Here is a 21,707-nt window from a genome sequence, read left to right on the forward strand (position 1 = left end):
CGTCTGGTGGGGGAGCAAATGGACATGAGGAAGCGTCTGGTGGAGCTGCAAGAAAGCCAACGAGAGTACAGACCCCCACTGCATCCGCTGTATAACCACCTATCCTCCGCCCCATGTTCCATAGCCTCCTCACCCAGAAGCCCAAGGCTCCGGGCAGCCAGCCACTCCACTCCAGAGGATGGCCCAAACAGAAGGCAGTCATTCAAACAGTTTGATTTTTAATGTGGCTACAATAAGCAATGTGGCCTTGTCCTTCCCTCCTCCCCCACCCCACCCAGGTTACCTTGTCCGTTGTCTCATTATTTTTTTTAATTAATAAAGAAAGAATGCACGGTTTCAAAACAATAACTACTTTATTTTGAAAGGGGGAGAGTGGTTGGCTTACAGGGAATTAAAATCAACAAAGGGGCAGGTTTGCATCAAGGAGAAACACACACAACTGTCACACTGAAGCCTGGCCAGTCATTAAACTGGTTTTCAAAGCCTCTCTGATGTGCAGCGCACCCTGCTGCGCTCTTCTAACTGCCCTGGTGTCTGGCTGCTCAAAATCGGATGCCAGGCAATTTGCCTCAACCTCCTACCCTGCCATAAATGTCTCCCCCTTACTCTCACTGATATTGTGGAGCACACAGCAAGCAGCAATAACAATAGGAATGTTGGTTGCATTGAGATCTGACCAACAGCGTCAGCGAGCTTTTAAACGTCCAAAGGCACATTCTACCACCATTCTGCCCTTGCTCAGCCTATAGTTGAACTGTTCCTTACTACTGTCCAGGTTTCATGAGCCATGGGAGCAAGGGGTAGGCTGGGGTAAGTGTAACAGCACAGTGCTGCCGGCTGGGAGAGCAGCCTGAGGCAGAAACCTCCAGCTCGCATGGTATTCCAGGCAGGACTGAATCTCCGTGAGATGAAACTTAAAGAAGAGAATGACCTGAAGTCTTTGGCTCCCATTCGGTGCTCTAAGAAGAGGATGGCCATATCTGTTCAGGTGCCCCTGATCGACCTCACTGAGAAGGATTCCAAGGAGTCCTCCCAGAGCAGCAGTACCACTTCTACCAGCAGCAACCAGGAGGACCAGAACGGAGCTTGCCACTGGGGAGCAGGAGAGCAAAGTTGCAATGGAAGTGGTGGAGCCGTACACCATGCCCTGGAGGTTGCTAGGAGCGGGGCAGGGAATACGTTTCCAGAGCCCCCGGCCAAGCTACATGTCCGACAAGGATGGGTACCAGTCATACTGCACCGTCTGCAGCGAAGGCAAGGAGCTGCTGCTGTGTAGCAATGCCAGCTGCTGCAGGTGCTTCTGTGTCGAATGCTTGGAGGTCCTGGTAGGGCAAAGTACCTCAGTCAAGACAAAAGAGCAAGAACCCTGGAGCTGTTACATGTGTCAACCATGGAAGTGCTATGGGGTGTTACAGCGCTGACTAGACTGGAATGTATGGCTGCAAGACTTCTTCACCAGCGACAAAGGACAGGAACGTGATGCACCTAAAATCAAAAAGGCCTGGATATTTCCCAGAGTCACTACCCTTGATAACAGAACGTCAATGATTGCATTGGCTACTTGGATCACAGCAAGCCCCCACAGTAGATTTGCCCACAAGAGCAGTGGTGATGGTCAGGACCAGCTTTAGGCCGATTCAACCAACTTCCCTGAACTGGGCCCTGCGCCCAAGAGCCAGAGCGCCGTACCGGGGTGGCCCGGCTTCCCCAGGGGGGGCAATTTAAAGGGCCTGGGCCTCCCAGCAGGGGCTGGAACCCCAGGCCCTTTAAATTGCCACCAGAACCCCACTGCTGGAGCCCTGGGGTAGGGCTGCATGGCTCTGGGGGCTATTTAAAAAGACCATGGCTCCCGTCACTTCTACTGCCCCAGCCCTTTAAATAGCTGCTGGAGCCCCGCTGCTTCCCCAGGGCTCTAGGGGCTATTTAATGGGCCAGGGTGGTAGAAGCAGGGGAGCCCCAGGCCTTTTAAATAGCCCCCGGAGCCCTGCAATAGCTGAGGGCTATTTAAAGGGCCGGGGCTCCAGCTGCCTCTGTCACCCCATCCTTTAAATAGCCGCCAGAGCCCCGCCACTTCCCCAGGGCTCCCTCAGCTATTTAAAGGGCTGGGGCGGTAGAAGCAGGGAAGCCCTGGGCCCTTTAAATAGCCCCCCTGAGCCCTGGGGCAGTGAGGGGGGTATTTAAAAATCCTGGGGCTCCAGCTGCCTCTGTCACCCCATCCTTTAAATAGCCGCCAGAGCCCCGCCACTTCCCCAGGGCTCCCTCAGCTATTTAAAGGGCTGGGGCGGTAGAAGCAGGGAAGCCCTGGGCCCTTTAAATAGCCCCCAGAGCCCTGGGATAGCAGGGGGATCGGGGGCTATTTAACGGGCCGGGGTTCCAGCTGCCTCTGCTGCATCCCCTGCCTGCATCAGCCCCGCATTCCCTGCCCTGCCCACAGCCCCCCCTGCTCGCAGCCAACCCCTGCACCCCCTGCTCACAGCCAACTCCTGCCGCTCTCCCCTGCAGCTCTGCCCGAAGCCAGCCAGCCCCACACACACCCCTGCCCACACCAGACCCGCACCTCCTGCCCTGCCGCACCCCTCTGCGGCCCTGCCTGAAGCCAGCCAGCCCGCCCCACACACCCCTGTCTCCAGCCAGCCCCGCACCCCGTGCCCTGCCTGCAGCCAGCCCCTGCCCTGCCTCCAGCCAGCCCCATGTCCACTGGTGCCCTGCAGTTCCCAGGGCAGTAACCCTGCACACCTGATTCAATGAGGGGGGCAGGGAGCAGCTGGGACCCACACCTCTGCACACCCTAGGGTGACCACACAGCAAATATGAAAAATCGGGATGGGAGTGGGGGGTAATAGGATCCTATATAAGAAAAAGACCCAAAAATCAGGGCTGTCCCTATAAAATCGGGACATCTGGTCACCCTAGCACACCAGGGAGTGGCGAGGACCCACACATGTGAAACGGAGCTCATTAATAACGATCAACAGCATATATGACGCAATGTACATAATATATAATTTTACTATTTATATAGTTATGGAAAGTAAATAATACATGAAAGAAAAGAAAGGCTTTTTTTTACATTTTTCTTAGTCATCCCTGCTGGGGTCTCGCTAAAAATGTTTGAATTGGGCCCCACACTTCCTAAAGCTGACTCTGGTGATGGTGAACTAAGTGGGCTCTGTGCTTGCCACGGTATGGCGTCTGCTCGGGTACCCCAGGAAAAAAGGCGCGAAATGATTGTCTGCCGTTGCTTTCACGGAGGGAGGGGCGACTGACGACATGTACCCAAAACCACCCGTGACAATGTTTTTGCCCATTAGGCATTGGGAGCTTAACCCAGAATTCCAATGGGTGGCAGAGACTGCGGGAACTGTGGCATAGCTACTCACAGTGCACCGCTCCATAACTCGATGCTAGCCGTGGTAGTGAGGACGCACTCCACTGACTTAATATGCTTAGTGGGGACATATGCAATTGACTGTATAAAATCGATTTCTAAAAATCAACTTCTATAAAATCAGCCTAATTTCATACTGTAGACATAGCCTTATCCCGTTCTCTTATGCTAAATATCCCAAAACACTTTGCATTTAATGAAGTAAGCTTTGCCTTAAGTAGATAGGAAAGTTGTCAGGTTTTATCATAACAACAGACAGGGAGTTACTCTCGCAGGCCAGTACTGCAATGTCCCAAAGGAAGACGACAAGACATATGATTGTTCTACCCTAGTAAAGGCTTACAAGGTGCTGTCACACTTGGTACCTGGAGTGCAGCAGACGCTCAGAATAAAGAGATAAGGGATACACCATGGTATCAGCAAAACAAAGCAGAAAGCAGATTGGTTAAACTCTAGTTTCAGATGACAGCACTGTACCTTTTACCAGTAAACAAGTAGGGTATAAAAAGATGGCTTTAGGGTTGTAACGGTGGGAGTACACCTTCTGTGTGAGATGAATGTAACAATGCTGCATGAGTCAGGCTCCCAGAGACTGGTACCAGAGAGAACCTTTTTCCTGTACTACATTGTTATTGGCTTAAAGCAATAAACCTGACTGATACTGATTATTTGGTCTTTTGAATATATTTCATAAGGAACCAAAGTGTGGCTGCACACACACTGAGATAATTAACCCTTTCTTTGTTTGACTAGAATATAACACTGTAAAAAGCATCACTCCTGGCATACAGCATCAGCAGCCCTTTTTGTGACAGCATCCATGACACTAAGTGAGAACGATACAATTCCTGCAAAATCTCTTAACCAAAATATGTTTTCAGACCGACTTTCACATTAAAAATATTGAAGTGTGAAATTATAGGAATATGACAAAGAGAAATAAAATTAGCTCTGGATAATCTACTAAATGGAACCAGCTTTAAACAGAGAATAAAAGGACCACAGTTAACATGGGAACTGCAGGGCAAAAGATCAAAATTAATGATATTCTGGCTTACTCATGCGTATAAACACTGCCAGCCTAAAAGGGTGACGTTGTAAGATACAGGTCTTCTAATCAACTGAGGTCTGGACAAAGTGACATAGAATCCAGTATCAGCGCGGAAGGCCTTTTTGCCACTCAAGCAGAGAAGTGCTCACATCAGTAAGAGCAGCTCAGGTTGGGAGTTTTTGTGCTAATCCCCAAAAGCTCTGTTTAAATAATGCTAAGACTGTGACCCAAACTGACAGTGATGAGAAAATCCCAGGCAAGGCTGATCTCGATCCTTTGATTTCTACTTTGTGCACTGAGCTGGATCTAAGAAGGGTGGCTCGAACACCAAGGCTAAACAGAATTTTTCATTTCACATCAAATTTTTTCATTGGAAAATCTAAGTTTTCCACACAAAAATTGTAACAAAATTGTTTTGTTCAAAGTTCTTTTATGGAAGAACAGTTGGATTTTTCACCAAGCTCACATTTGGTGCAGGTTTAAATCATTACAGACATATGTCTGCTTGAAGATAGAAGGTGTCATTAACTGTGTCACAACAGTGTTAGCTGCCTTCAGACACCAGCTGACTTTTATGCTTAGGCTCATGCAGAATGTTAATGGCTAGATTTCAAAAGAGCTCAGCCCTTACCAGGTGTATGATGAATACTGAGCTTTTCTGAAGATCTGGCTCTCATTTTGGTGCCTAAATGGAAGCTGAGATCTTTTGAAACTCTTGCTTTAAATCTGCCGTGAGCTGCCAACTGCTAACACCATGGCATAGCATACTTGGCAGGGTGGCTATCTATCTGACCTGGGTATCTGGGCATTGTCACACAAGACATCCCAATAAAAAACAAAACTCTAATGCACCAATAGCCCCACCAAGTACAACCGCACTGCTGATACTGACACATGACAAAGGAGGGCTCTTATCTCTGGACCAAAATGTACCAAGATGTATAAACCTCACATGCCAAAACACATGCCACCTGTTTTCAAAACTGTTGGCCTTTCCTTCCCTAACTCTTTGCCAGAGAGCACAGGTGTTGGAGCATCGGCATAGAACTTCATAGGATTGCTCAAGACAGTTGGAATAGATGGGATATGGAGAAGGTAAAATGGTTTCTAAAGGGAAGTGAGCCCAGTTTGATAGTGGTTTTGGTTTCAGTTATACGGGTGAGAAGTAATGAGTCAGAATTAGGAAGAACTTAAAAATTAATGTTCTTTCTGCATTTGTGTTTACCTTTCCACTATCATAACACATCAGAGTTCTCCTCCATGAAACCTGACATGTATTCATGTAAAATTGAATAAGTGCCTATACCCTGCAAATAAAATATTAATAAATAAAGTCATTAATGTCATTCTGCATAAAGTGCTTTAAAACACATTCCACAGGAACACTTGTTAAATTCTTTTTCACTAAATAAAAGTGACAGCATAGAACCAAAAGTTCTTATACTGCATATAGAGAAATTATGGCCTGAGGATACACAATAAATCCAACTCTGCCAGAATTTTTTAAGATATATCTGCATCTAATCACTATTGGTTTTTGTTGCTATGGGAATATATGTGAGTTTTCCAGCGATGACATTCCTGCATAGTCATCTCCATTCCAAAATCTAGAGACCAGACAACACCAAAGATCACTAGATTTTATTCTAGAGAACCACTGTTGCATTCACCTTTCTGAGGCAGTATCCTATCACCTCTCCCTGCACCTTTGCATTCCTCCTCCATGCGGAAGCTGAATGGTCTCTGGCAGAAAGATCCTGTTCCAAGGGGCTAGCTACAGAATTCCATTTTCAGTCAGAGAAATCCAAAGGAAAGACCAGAGCAGACTAGTACCTAGGAAGCATATGGAGAGTTGTACTGGCTCTGTTGCACTATGGCTTCTGGTGGTGTTAGTAGTTAGGCATTCTGCCTGAGCTTTTAAATACTTGAATTGGGAAGTTCTCACTTCCGGCAGCCTAGACCTCTAGGTACACTGGTATTAGAGTACGCTGGCACAGCAGTCCCATCCTGAGCTGTTTGGCTGTTCTTCTGGGACGCTGGACCCTATTGAGCAGTTTCCTAAATTGTGATTGAGACTTGTGTGTACCTTTCGCAAGACCTCAGATGAGGTCCTTCTTGCAGACCTTATGGGCAAGTTTAAATAATTTCTCAGAATTGTACTAAGCATTTTCATTGGGAAACAATCTATTCCTTCAAAGGTGAAATAAATAAGGAATTGGTAACAGTGGGCTAGAAAGACAATTCTGCCTGATTTTATGCTTTCTAGAAATCTCATTTTCTTTTTTAGCATCTAGGTCTGGTATCACTACCAAGTGAGATGTAGAGGCAGCTAATTTGTCATTGTACAGAAGTACATATAAGTTAAGGTTATAAATACCAACAAGATAAAGTCTTTATAATAAATTATCAGATCACTCTCTCCATTCAGAGGTATATATAGGACATAGCAAAGGAAAAGACACACAACTCACTCAGTGAAACACAGACATTTCAAAGACTGGACCAGCTTTCAAAGTGAAAGGATTTTGATATATAGTTTCAGCTCATTGCTAGCAATAAGCAGAACCCATAATTAAATTCCCCATAAAAACCCTTTCAAAGACCTGTCAATTTCTCTGCATGGCCTCTGCCCATGCAATGACCACCTACTTTATAGGAGGAACAAGAGAGATCAGTGAGAAAAAATGCCAAATGAGAAGCAAAACTGGTGAAACGTGATCTGATGGAGCAAAAAGCAATTTGCTTTATGCTTTGTGAAGTTTGGGGAAAGTTTAAAACTGCCAAACTGGAACTCAATATACCTAAATGCAGCAGCTTCCATTTACTGTTCTTGAATAGTCACATATGTTGGGTAGGAAGATTCCAAACTTTATACTCTTGTTATTATATTTGTAAACTTTTATCCTTTTATGGTTCCACTAAGTCTCACTATCTCCATTGCAGTTCAATCAGGGACATCGCTGAGCGCGATCTGCATGCCAATCTGAAGACATCGCTTGTGCCTTAGCGCATAACAGGAAAGATTACAAGAAGGTTGTCGTTACCTACCACAAGGTGAAGTCGTAGCACCAATCCTAGCTCCCCATCCTGACATGAGGAGCTGATGCAAAACTCTATCGACCTCTTCACTGGCTCTTCTGACCTCTACTCCAGAATACTGCTCACCCGCTTAGGCACATATCACTTCTCAATTCTAAACTTAACATCGTCGTGTGGACCTTTACTGATGCAGTAAAACCAGGGCCACAAACATAGCTTCCCATACTGGCGCATACCCACCCATCTCAAATGCATCACAACACAAGACTTTTTCAGATTTTCCATCGTATTTGTACTGGAAGGCCTTTTTCCCCCACATGAAGACCTAAATAACATACTGACTCAAATCCAGAAAACCTTTATTTGCTTGCAGCAAAGAACTCAGAACTCGATGGTGTGGAAGGATGCCAACCTGCCGAATAAACACCTCATTAAGGGGAAGGAAAGTGCTTTTAATTTCTCTCTTCCACGGTATGTTTTCCTGTTCAATGCATGGAATGGGACCCGCCTCACTCTCCCTCAATCCCCTCTCACTTCCTTTCCTTAGTTATACTGGGTCATAACTGGAAGACAGGATAAATCACTAGCTGTGCTAAGACTGCACACCAACCTCTGGAGGTACCCGCTGCAATGTAGAGGTAATTCGAGTGACAGAAATCTTCTGTCAATTTTGTAGAAAGATAACCTGCTCAGACAGATAAAGTCCTCATACATGCAGAAAAACTGGCATGCTATTTCACATATGGCTAAACATAACCAGGGCTGCAAACATCACTCAAATGCAGCAAATCATTAGGGGAAAACCAAAACTCCATGTTCTTGTATTGCTCATGGAAAGAACATTACAAAGCTTTGAAGCTTGTCATCAGGTAGAAAAGGCTGTCCGATGACAGCATTAGCTTTTTTGGACCTGCTGACTATCAGAGTTGGAGCTTATGAAGAGATCGAGTTGGCACATCTGACACTTGTGTGGGACACTTTAGGCAGACACTGGGCTAGATTCTGATCTGAGACATGTGAACATCCATACCTGAATAACATGAAAAGCTTCCTCTGCTCAGGCAAAGCATCTAATTTCCAGGGCTGTGCAGTCATGATCCCACATACCTCAGATTAGATCTGAGCACAGAGAATAGAGAAATAATGTCATTAAGGAGACTTTTTTAAGTGTTTATTTATTACTTTGAAAAAGAAAATAAGACTTCAAAGTTTCAGAATAAATACTTGGCAAAAAAAAAAAAAAGTTGATGCTTTCACTTTCTATAAATCTCATTCGCCCAGAGCCATAACTCCACATTTATTTTTCTAAATACAGATTCATATTTAGCAATACATATTTTATTATAATCATTATCAGAAAATCAAGATTGCTGAAATTTTGTAGTTCAAGCTACACTGTTCACTCCAATACTATAAAATGCATCAAACATTAGGTTCCCAGTGTAGTCAAAACAGAATTAATATTTAAAACATGATGTTGCAAGCCACCTGGGATGACTTGAAAAGGAGATGAGTTTGCCATCCAGTGAATACTGAGAAAATATAACCTATGGGGAATGGAGAGCATGAGAGAGTACAGTCTGCACAGCTTATTGACAAATGCAAAAAGAATATGAGAGAGAGTAAACTGGGCAATTTTGCACTAATTAAAGAAAGTTACAATCCAGAGGTCTGCCTTCATCCTTTTTCCTGTCTAATAGAAGACACCGTTAGCTTCCCAGCTAACAACATGGAGGAAAAGGTATTACAGTCAGTCTTTTATACAAAATGTGAAAAAGACCATTTTCTGGCTACTCCATTCTTCTGAGAGTTGTGGCACAGTTTGTAGAACAAACAGTCTTAAATCCCTTCCATCTGCATCAGGACAGGGCATTAATGCTGATGCTGAATTTGCATCTCTGAAGAAGGAGCCAGATAAAATGAATGCAGCCCATTAGCCAGACGCGGAACTATTTAGAAGCCGAAGTAAATGATGTATTTATCCCTAAAACCCAGTGAAAGATTCTGCACTTTCCTTTTGGGAAGTAGGACACGAGCGCTTTAGTTTAGATGGAACAATAGGAGGTTTCAATCAAGGCATACAAAGAGCCTTGGAGAGTTGCATAAGCCTGATGCAGCTCTTCCTTAATAGATGCAGAAGTGCAGACACAGGGGTGGAAGGGTGCTTTACCCTTATCTGTGCTGGCAGCACTCTTCAGAGGATTTGTCTGATGGCTTTTAGTCACAGATACTGTATTAGACTGACAGCATCAAGTATCTAAATAGATACATCTGACGAAGTGGGTATTCACCCACGAAAGCTCATGCTCCAAAACGTCTGTTAGTCTATAAGGTGCCACAGGATTCTTTGCTGCTTTTACAGATCCAGACTGACACAGCTACCCCTCTGATAAATAGAATAGATCACTTGGCTTCACTTCTTCTTGCCTAAGGGAAACTGTGCGTCCATGATGCTCTCGCTTCCTACAGGCAAGGGCTGAAGAGTCAGGGCTGGTTACATACCTGCACCTAGATTAAGAACTATCCTTTTGCCTCCAAAAGTTTCTTCAAACTTCTCAAACAGCGACTTCATCCTGGGACAAAGGCTAGAGTCCTGGCAGACAAACACCGCTGAGACTGCCACCCACCTGTGTGGACAACCAGCAGCTAAGAAATCCTCATGAGCAAGAGTAGTGTGAATGCCACAACAACAGTGTGGATTTGTCTCCAAGGGGCTCAGGCCATCACCAGCATTTCTTTGTCAACTTCACAATCTGATGGCAGTACTGGCCCAGCCAGCAGAACAATGCAGTGTTTGCTGAGCCATCGATCCAAACACAAGTGTTTTGCTGCCTTTGCCACTATTTATAGCAGCCCTGACATGTTATTCCTAGAATGACATTGCAGTGCTGCTTTGTACTCACTGAGCTGTTATGCATTCAATGTAATTCCTGCAAAGACTGAGTGATTTTATGCCCAGTAGCTCAATACTTATTAGTTAGGCATAGTAGGATCTCAGCAGTAAAATCTTATGTTTCAGGGCATAAACTGATCACTACAGGAGTCAGGAAGGAGTCCTTTGTCCCAAGTCCAGCAACACTCAGCTGGTCCAGTGAATTATGAAGTGTGACAGATCTCTCTCTGAAGCATGAAATGTTTGCCACTTCCACAGGCAAAATACTAGACGTAGCAGGCAGGTCAGTGATCTGATCCATTATGGAAAGTCCTACATTCCAATGATTTTACAGAGCTGGGGGTGCCCGTAGAAAGAGTGGGGTTATAATAAATAATTGGCCTTTTTTTCTATCCATGCATACATATATACATGCATGCATGCAACACTTCTTTTCATGTTCTAGAGAGTCAGGTCTGAGAAGGGAATTTATAGACAATTCTCTTCTTTTGAAAGATGACTTTGTTAATGCAACACCACTGGAGAAAACATGTTATAAGGGGATTCTGACATTTTCAGCAATAAAGGATTAATCTAGTTTACTAAGGCGGTTGCTGTTGGCTTAATTGCTAACAATATCTGGTAGAATTTCTGGTTGGGAATTTTTTGTCAAAATATTTTTTTCATCAAAAATGCAGATTCCTTTGTGGAAAGTGTTGGTTTTGATTAATTTTCTGTTTTGAAACATTTTTTAAATGAAACATTTGAAATTGTTGAAACAGCCAATTTCAACATTTTCAAAGGGAAAAATTCTATTTTTCAGGTCAAAATAACTGTTTAAAAATTAAGTTAATTTTAATTTATATTTAAATTTAAAAGATCAAAATCTAAAACAAAATGTTTTGAAATTAGTGTTTGGATTGATCCAATCTAAAGTTTTTCTGGATTTTCAGTTTGTGAACATCTGATTTTGACCTTTTATCTCATATTGGGACAGGAAACATATTTAAAAAATTGAAAATTCTTGTAGTATGAGAAAACAGTCTCTCGACCATCTCTAATCTCTGCAGTACTATGTGGATATTAGGGATAGCAAGGCCCAACGGGGGTGCTAGAAGGGAGCAAATTTAAATTCTCTAAATTTCCTTTCTGGACTTTGGACGAGAAAAGCATTTTGCCTCATTTTTATTTCAGGCTCATGTGTGTGCTATGGGCATTTCCAAAAAGTGGCTGTGAAATCCTTGGACTCTTCGCAGCTATTCCACTTCACTGAACACAACATAAGAAGCTGCAAGTGTATACAGGGCTGAGAGCTCTTGCTGAAGTCCACCCTGCGAGTTATGCAGGAATTAAACTCTGTGCTTGTTCTGGGCAGGGACTGACAAATTGGGACAAAACACCTGCCCCTGGAAAACATCAAACTGCCAAATTTTAATTTATTATGGGCAGCATTTCCTCCTGGAGGAGAGACATGTGACCGCAAAACTCACTGCACTTAGCCACGTAACTACCCAACAAGGTGGGGGTGGGAGGACAAATGCAATAACTCAGGTGTTAAAATACAGACTAGGTACAATTTTCAAAAGTCCTTAAGTGACTTCGGAGGCCAAGACTCACTGAAAGTTACTAGGACTAGGGACCCTAAGGCGCTAAGTCACTTTTCAAATTGGGGATTTAGGTGATTAAGTAACTTAGGTGCTTTTGAAAAACTGATTTATTATATTAATAATGGTAATTCTGGGGTATTAATAATATTAATTTTGTTTGTTACACAAAAATTTACTGTGGATGATACAAAGTTAGGATCTGGATTCACACCCAATCTCCCCAAAACTCAAGCATGAGGAGATCTGAGGTTCTGATTCAGGAGCAGCTCTAACCAATCAAAACGCAGATTTACTAGAATGGGCCTGAGTCCCATTTTATCTGAAGGAGCCTAAATCAGGAATAATTCCATGGAAGCCAAGTTACACTGGCGTTAATACAGTTTTAAGATCAGAACCAAGCCCTGTATCCTCTTCCAATAACTCCTAAAATCAACCACTCAGTTCAGATTGTGATGTGGATTCAAATGATGTTCTGCAATTATTATACCAGCTAAACAGGCCTGTTCCCCACTGGACTGAGTCTATAAATGGAAATCACAGACAGAAACTGAAAGTTATGATTAGCAAATGAGGAATTTCTGTTTTTGGTTAGACCCTTAGGGTGTTATGATCGTATGTCATGCTTATCAAGTAGTATGTCAAGCCTCTGACATGTAGAAAATGATGTGAAATCATTTGAAATTACATATGATTGCTGAATGCCTGAGAGAATAATGAATAGTGAATAACATGCCTCATGTGTGAGCAGCCACTAATGTTAAACAAATGTCATCTCCTTTCCGTTCAGAAGATTTTGAAATACTAATTTCACAAGACAGAGAATTGCAACAAAAACTATATTTAATAGCCATAACAGCACAATTTAACCCAATCAAAAAAAGGAAATTAAACAGTAAAGTGATCATGTGACTGGAGGAGGCTTGGAGCAGGATCTTATCCTATGAGTGCATAGGTTTTGCTTAAGAGCTTGGTCCTGACTGCACATATATTTTGCAGATGAAATCTCTGATAACATTTCTGTTAGTAGCTGCTAGAAGATGGCCAGAGGTGAGCTTTTAAATGAACTGGGAAGATTGACTTTGATGGTATTTGGAAGTTTATTTCAATATTGGACGAGATTCTCCTGGCCAGCTATGCTACGCTCAGTGCAAGTCCAGAGAAATGAGCAAAGCACTGCTCCTCACTCTCAGAGAGAATGAACACCAGCCCAATCCCAACGTCCAGGTGGAGCAGCCTTTAGCCCACTCTAATTTACACCAGTGGAAGTGGGAGGAGTCACCTGGATTGAAGAATGGGCCAACAATATTCCCTTTTCTCCTGCACCAGGAGCCAGCAAAGGGCTGGTGAAGGAGCTACTAAAACGGCCGTGTATTTCTGGAGCCTTCTCCTATGCAGGGGAATCCTTCTGGGGCCACTGAAGTTGCAGAACTGGGTCCATTAGCTGTACATTCAGGTTTTTCTCCAAAATGAAACATTTGATCACTGAAAATAGGAAAAAGTACCCCCCAAAATGCCCAAAACTAGCAGCAAGGTGCCCTCTTTTTCTCTCAGAGATGTCTATGTGCATCTGTGCACGCACGTTTATGTTTCCTTCTCTCCTATAAATTGCATTGTCCATTAATGCATGATTTACTGATACTAGATTATCTGCAAATCCAAACTATGTTATGGTTATCCAAACTATGTCAGAACAGCAGCACATTTTCAAAAACGCAGTACGGACCAGTAGGTACCTTAAACTCCTCCATTTCTAACTCTCCTAGACAATAACAAAATGAATAAAACATTCCACAATTGATTTATTTATTGCTACTAATGTTCCCAGCCACACATGAGGTCAGCACAGTTCAAGGTAGCAAGCACTTCCATATTACCGTCCCAGTTTATTCTTCACTGCATATGTTCAGCAGGGGGCAGTGAGTCAGCTTATGAATCATATTTATGGTATTGTGAACCACACTGGCTTTCCCTGTGTAGCACATGAAGAATCTGAGAAAGCATTAGAGGTTTTATTTGAATCCTAGAAATTCATAATCTACAGTATGTCTATTAGTTATTGAAGGGAGACAGTAATTTCCTTCAAAGCAACAAAACTGAAAATGATAGGGAATGTCCTGCAGTGAAACCAAATCCTTGCACTGCTTTGAACATCTGAACTAGTACCTCTTCCTTTGTCTATTTCAATTAATTACTCCTGTATGCACATACTGGGCCATATTACGTCAAAATGAAACTTGTGCCTTAAAAGGAGCTCCACAGTTGTCCCTTTTTAGGAATTCTCACACTTTAATGATATAGTCTTCTCAGCATTTGATGTCCTCCACTGGGGGAAGTCGGCACAGCTCTATTAAATGAAGCTACACTGATTTACACCAACGGAGAATCTGAGTCAAACACTCAGACATATTTATGCAGAGTATTTATCAGACACAGGACAGTGAAAGGAGGATCAGAGACACCTGTTGTCTTTCATAACCAATTATAGTTAAGCCTTGAGCATGTAGCTACCAAGCAAGAATTTTGGGGTGAGGCTCACACCTGTGACTGATGCAAAGGTAAGACTCAAGGTCAATGTTAAGTATCAGAAGGGTAGCCATTTTAGTCTGGATCTGTAAAAAGCAACAGAGAGTCCTGTGGCACCTTTAAAACTAACAGATGTATTGGAGCATAAGCTTTCGTGGGTGAATACCCACTTCGTCAGACGCATGTGAAGTCAATGTTGAGAGCTAATAGCCTTACATGGGCTGTGGAGCAAGTCACTTCCAGTTACCAAATGGGGATGGCCCTTTTGTCATTTATTTAAAATACAGACCATTCAAACACTAAAGAATGTAGAGGTCAAGTCATTAAGATGTGCATTTCTATAAGAGCTGAAGTGCTCGTAACTCAGGCTGAGGAACATTTGCTCTCTAAGCAAACAGACATAAAACAGACAGGTTATGACTTGTCTCCTTTGGTGCCCTGACATGGTCTGATACTGCACTTGCAGTTTAAGCAAGTGGAGCAGGGTCAAGGAAGATCCTTTAGCTGATCGGAGACAGTTGCCTAGAATACCTTCCATGAGAAGGCAAGAAACCTCCATAGAACAGTCACAGTAAATACTTTATACTTTTTAGTGCCTTCCACCCAGGAACATCACATCATTTCACAGCCACTAATTACACCTCACAACATATCGAATCAGATACGTGTTCTCCTCATTTTACAAATGCCTCAATGGAGGCACAGGACATCCTTTGCCCAAGGCTACGCAGCAAGTCAGTGGCAGAAATGGGAATAAACCCCTGGAGTCCAACTCCCAGTCCTACCGCGCTAAGTACTAGACTATTGTTCTCTCTGTAACGTGGCACCTAGCAGAGTGATCCTGTGTTTGCCAGGGAATCGTGACATGTGCTAATCTCCAAGACCCTCCTTCTCTGAAAGAGAGACACAAGATTTGCTAAAGGACCAACTTCGGAATGATACTGCTATGACTGCAGAGTGTTATCCCACAGAAAAGTGTGCAGGTTGCTGCCCTATTTGCCTTAACCACAAAAAATAAAAAAAATAAAAAAAGGAGGCTCCTTATAACCTAAATGAAATAATGTATATACTCGTTACTGTGTTTTTGAATACTGTCTCAGGGATTGTGGTTTTAAAGATGTAACTGAGCCTGGTGGACGGCCTGAGCTAATGTTTTAAAATTTTATATTTATATATTTATTTATAATTTAATTTTATATTTATATATTTTATATATATATAATGAAAATTAGTATTCACCTTACTGAGCTGTGCTGATTTTAAAACACGTATTTACTGTATTGTGTGCCATGGCCTAAGGCTCAGACACTACATTAATAAACTATCCTAGAAAAAGGAAGGTTATGAAGAGCTGCATATGAGCAACATGAGCCAAACATTGCATCCTTTTCTTCTACAACCAGACAAGGTCGGAATCTGCTAACTGCTAATTGAAATGACTAAGGTGAACAGAGAAAGACTAAGCTGGAAACACATTACAACCTACAGAGGATGAATCTTCCTTCCAAAAGGATAGATGCTTTATGTTCAAGACAGGCTCTTACCTCTCAGCTCTCCTAGATCCAATGTCTTCCCTAGTTGTTCTAATAAGTCAGCCCTGGCTGCGTTCTTTTTGTGCTTTTTGCCATCATAATGTTGTTGTGCCATCATGGGGTTATTAAACCAGGCTGCACAGAGCTGGCAGTACCTGTCTGAGTCTCTTCTTTGGTTAGGTGAAGATACCACAGGAGAACTATCCGCATGTGGCTGCTTTAGTGAACTCAGAGTGGTTTCTGTAAAAGAAAACAATCAGACATGGAGTTTTCCCAGCCCAACCGCTATTCATACCATACCAAAACTTTAAATAGACAGTCCCCACATTTGACACGAAGAAGAATTAGCAGCTGTTAGCACTTTCCATTGTAAATACTGCTGCTCTACATAACTGAATGGTATGCCTTGGAAATCTACCATCTCCCTTAAAACAGAAATGTTAGTGCGCTTAGGCAGCATGAAACTATTCCTCAATTATTTGCATTACACCAGCTCAGAAAGTAAAGCTTCTTTTAGTTGTAGTTACATGGTTTATTATAAAACTTTACTTGTTAAAATGTTCTTAGTAAAACTGCTACTTATATATAAACATACTGGTGAAGAATAATCAAAAATAGTAATCAAAGAGCATAACCTTAAATAAATACTTTGCCTCAGTCTTTAATAAGGCTAATGAGGAGCTTAGGGATAATGGCAGGATGACAAATGGGAATGAGGATATGAGGTGGATATTACCACATCCGAGGTAGAAGCCAATCTTGAACAGGTTAAAGGGACGAAATTGGAGGGCCCAGATAATCTTCATCCAAGAATATTAAAGGAACTGGCACATGAAATTGCAAGCCCATTAGCAAGAATTTTTAATGAATCAGTAAACTCAGGGGTTGTACCGTACGACTGGAGAATTGCTAACATAGTTCCTATTTTTAAGAAAGGGAAAAAACAAAGGTTGATCCGAGTAAATCAGAACATATAGGCCTCTGTTAGTTTGACATCTGTTGCAATGTAGATAAGGTCTTGGAAAAAATTTTGAAAGAGATAGTAAATTAAGCCATGAGGTCGAATAGGTTGTAATTATCGAACAATTACAACATGGTTTTACAAAAGGTTCGATCGCCAACCCAATCTGAACTTCTCCCTTCTTTTGGAAGGGTTAACCAGTATTTCAGCAAAGAAATTGCAGTTAGATTTAATTCTCCATTTCAGTAAGGCATTTGACACGGGTCCGATCGGGAATTTTAGTAAATTGGAAAGATGAGGGATCATCCTATGAAACTGAAAAGGTGGATTAAGGAACTGGTTTAAATGGGAGAGACTTACAGACGGGTGGCGGTACTGAAGGGTGAACTGTCAGGCTGGCAAGGAGGTTATAGTGGAGTTTCGATCAGGGATCAGGTTTTGGGACCATATCTTTTATTTAACCTTTTTATAACTGACTTGCACCAAAGTGAAATGTGCTAATAAAGTTTGCAGATGACACAAATCTGGAGCGCTATGGCTAACCACATGAGAACGGTGACGCTGGAATTTCATACATGAAGATCTGGATGACTTGTTAAACATGGAGGTAATGAGTATAGCTGATGAAATTTATACGTGAAAAGTGCCTAAGGTCACTGCATCCTTTAGGGATAATAATAGATTTAGTTATAATTGGGGACATATCCAGTTGGAAGTAACAGAGGAGGAGAAGGATCTCGGTGGAGTATTGGATTGATCATAGGTTTGATACGACGTCGCCAATGATGATTATGGCCTCGTTAAAAAAGCTAATGCAGTTAAGGGATGCATCAGGCGATAGGTATCTTCCAGCAAAGACTAGGATGGTTAGTACCATTATCATATAAGCACTGGTTTGAGACTCATCTGGAATAACTGTGTGCAGTTCTGGTCTCCCCATGTAAGAAGCATGAATTCAAACGGAACAGGTCAGAGACGGGCTGCTAGGAGGATGATCGAGGATGGAAAACCTGCTTATGAAGGAGACCCAAGAGCTTTGGCTTGTTTAGACCACAACAAAGAAGGTGAGAGGGACGACTATGATTGCTCTTATAAATATATCAGAGGATTAATATTAGAGCAGGGCGAAGGAATTATTTACACTTAGTACCAATGTGACACAGAACAAAGGGAGTTTAAACTGGACACTAGGAGTTCAGACGTGAAATTAGACGAAGGTTTTAACCATAGAGGAGTGAGTTCTGGAAAGCCTTCCAAGGGTAGTAGTGGGGGCAAAAGACATACTCTGCTTTAAGACAAAGCTTGATAAAGTTTATGGGAGGATAGGTGAGAGATACGATGGATCAGATAGGTCTAATTTTGAGAATATTTTGGCAATTGTCTTTTGATTATGACAGAGTAAGATGCCCCCAGTGGATCGTGATTGGGACATGTTTGAAATGCGGATGGGATTCTGAGATTACTGCATGAGATTTGCTGTTCACTGGGGTGCGTGGCAGGTGAGCTCTATGTCCCAACTTGACTCAGGGTTTAAAAACTGATCACCATATTTGGGAATGGAAGTAATTTTCCTCCAGGGGCCGATGGCAGAGGTCGCCTAGAGGGTTTTTTGCTTCTCCTCATGCAGGCATGGGCATGGGTCCACTGCTGTGAGGATTATCTCTGCAGCTTAGAGTCTTCCAAACTACAATTTGAAGACTTCGAAACTGACATGGGTTAGGGGTCTTGTTATAGATTGGATGGGCTAAATCTTGGGCCTGCATTGGTGCAGGGGCTCAGACTAGATGAATCATATAATGCCTTCTGACCTTTGAGTCTATACACCTTTATGTCTGGATCATCTCCATGTATAAAACCAAACATTTTCTCAGGTACAAAATTGTGTAGGTTTATAATCATCTGAACATTCTTGTTCTCAGTTGTGTTTGGTAGTAGAATAATAGAAAAAAAGAAGACTTTCTAAATGCCACAATATAAGACAGTATCAGGAATCAATTCCTCTCTCAAAATCTAATCACTATTAATAGGTGCCATTTCGAACATTTGATCAACCTTCACAGTTACGCCCTCAGTCCTCTCCAACAGTCACTGAAGCTCTAGCAGATTGCTACTTTGTGAAAAGGTAGATCCTAATTACAAGGTTTAAAAGGAAAAAACGTCAATTATCATAATTGCAGGTACAGGCAAGCAGCATGTGATGCTGTGGCTCTCTCTGCGATTTAGCCTACTACGCTGAATAAAAGAAAAAAGTAATGAAAATGAAAAGTAACATTGTGATGCTGTTGGAATGCAGAAAAACACTATTATTTACTTTTTAATATGCACACCTAGCTCACATATTCTTTTAACATGCGTATTATCATTTTTAGATTATTTTAAATAAAAAATGTCTAATATCAGAATAGTTACTTGCAGAACCTTATTGCTCATATTTGGAATATATATGCTTTCTTGTGATAAAAGTAAGGAAAATTATGCACTCTAAAAATCAGGTTTGAGAGCTCTTCTTCTTGGATTTCATAAAGGTTTCACTGCTATTCTATCCTCAACTCTAATTGAGATATTGCAAGCTGTCAGGAGTGACAAAAGTGATGAACAAACTTCATTATTTGAGTCTGCGAAGTTCCTCAGTGAGCAAAAATAATGATAATATTTTAGACAGCAAATTATGACCATGACCCCCTCTGTAATCTTCTCCAGGGTTCTACGAGTGTTAATACAAGTTGCAAATCTTCATGTTTCTATCGGTATTGTGAAAGGATCTTCTATTATGCTTTCCTTTTAAGGAAATTGTATCTTGACCTTTATGTTTACTTACAAACCTTATACATATTTTCAGGGTTTTTTTATTAAGAGTCTATTATTTTTTTATTGGCAATATTCAAAGGGCTATTGGATTTTCAATTTGCCTGACATTTTTACAGTTGATTCTGAAATACACAGTTCTCCTACTTCCTAAGCCCTGATCAGGAACCACTTTAAAAAATAGCCCTAGACTATTTCTTCATATAGTGCTCGCGCGAGAGCGGATACACTACAAAGTAGTAACAAAATGAGCTCCTATTTGGGTATTAGGTTAACATAAATTTATTTATTATTAATGACTCTTCTGTGGAGACATTTTATTCTCCTCTTTGTATTTGGCTAACGAGCTTTCCACTCACTTGTGGTTCAATTTTATTTCACCTCCAAAGTGATGGTGTTGTCTATTTCACTGTATAGCTATTGTTTTAGCTGGTATAGTTTAGAAACAAGAATAAAGAGTAGTTCTGCTTAAATATAAACTGGTCTCCGTTCTCACATCCACTTGTTATGTACTTAGACTCGTTCTCTGCTTTGGGAGCAAAGTTCCAATGCGCTTGAAGACTGCTCCATAGCACAATGGTATCCCCTAATCCTGACTACAGGCTTTTAGGTGTTTCTTTTCCAGTAACAAATATAAACTGGGGAACACTAGCTACCTTACTCTCTAGCTAAATACTCTCACTGATTTATTCTATCTTATCCATCACCACGTGTGCTGGGGGTTCAGAAAGGATAGGAGACTGGCATGGATGGTAAAATCCACCCCAGCCCTGCTCCTGGTGGCATGACCACACAAGCACTCTGGGTAAAGGGGGCGGCCGCCTGGCAGTGGCTCTATTTATCCCTTCTGTGCCAGGGCCACTTTGGACACACAACCCAGGCCCCACAATCTGCCCAATTTTCGCCTTTTGGACAGGAGCACGATGTCACTGGGAGAGCTCTGGGTGCATCTAGGGCAGAATCTCTCAGAGGTAAATCCCTAGGGAGCCATGAGCTCTCATGCTTCAAGAACCACCGGAACAGGCATGCGCCAACAGGCAAACTGTCTCGCTGCCCCTCTTCTCACTCACCCATGAAAAAGGTGCATTGTCTCTCCTGGTAGCAAACACAAAGCAAACCCTTTTATTCACATGATATTGCCACAGTCTGGCAGATGCGCTCCTGATAAATGCTCTGTCCTCCCAAAGGCAAAAACAAGGTTACAAACAGCAGCTCCTCTCTCCCATGCAAAGGTCGACTCTTCCAGGTCACCCACCCGAGAGCATTTTCTGAGCCGTGCATCATCAGGCCCTTCCCAAGGCCCATCTACCGTCCTAAGACCCACTTCTCTCCCACAAGTGTTCTCCGGTTTGTCTGTGATCTAGCATGAAAATCATGCAAAAGGGAGCTAAACCTGCCTCTCAGCGGTGTTTACCCAGCAGTGAAGAAACAAGCTGGGACTACCAAGTACCTCTTTTACAGGTGGAAAAAGTACTCAGACTCATGATGTATTATGTTTCATGCACTTCACAAGCTCACAATGGGCAAGGTATTGGATGGAGCAAAACAAGACTAGACAAGTGTAAGGCATGTTAGGAAGTCATGAGCTAGATGTACTTTTCCCTTCTGAGTCAGTACAGGACCCAAAGGTCAGGTATGCTTCTGGGGGAGCTCTCTTTCAGAAAAAGTCGTCAAACAGAGTTCTGATCATTAAAGCTCCCAAGATAATTTTGCAAAGAGCAGGATAAGGTATTACCCTTTGGTATGTTCTTCAGGCGCCCTATGTTCACATCAGGTGCATGAGGACAGAACTTTGGTAGCAGTAGCTGGTTGAAAAAATTCAGATTTTGGTTGAAACTAGTACACACTTTTTCAATTCTATTTTTACTGATGAATTTCTGCTGTTTCAACAGCTCTAGAATTTATATCTCTGTAAATTTTCCCCTGAAG

General features: G+C 42.4%; 1 protein-coding gene across 5 annotated transcripts in view; it reads right to left on the minus strand.

Moving 5' to 3' along the window:
* The window catches only part of ZMAT4 (zinc finger matrin-type 4), a 193,951-nt gene that overhangs the window by 39,181 nt on the left and 133,063 nt on the right, over window positions 1-21,707 (minus strand). For all 5 annotated transcript variants that reach the window (XR_004372901.1, XR_004372904.1, XR_004372902.1 and 2 more), the window contains one exon: window positions 16,025-16,252. Coding sequence is in view for 1 of the 5 variants with exons in the window: in XM_032774570.2 (XP_032630461.1) it covers window positions 16,025-16,252 (228 nt within the window). In the remaining 4 variants the exon portion in view is untranslated. The remainder of the gene's footprint in view (window positions 1-16,024; window positions 16,253-21,707) is intronic.

Source organism: Chelonoidis abingdonii, chromosome 2, assembly GCF_003597395.2.
Source record: "Chelonoidis abingdonii isolate Lonesome George chromosome 2, CheloAbing_2.0, whole genome shotgun sequence".
In the NCBI taxonomy this organism is placed as follows: Eukaryota; Metazoa; Chordata; order Testudines; family Testudinidae; genus Chelonoidis; species Chelonoidis abingdonii.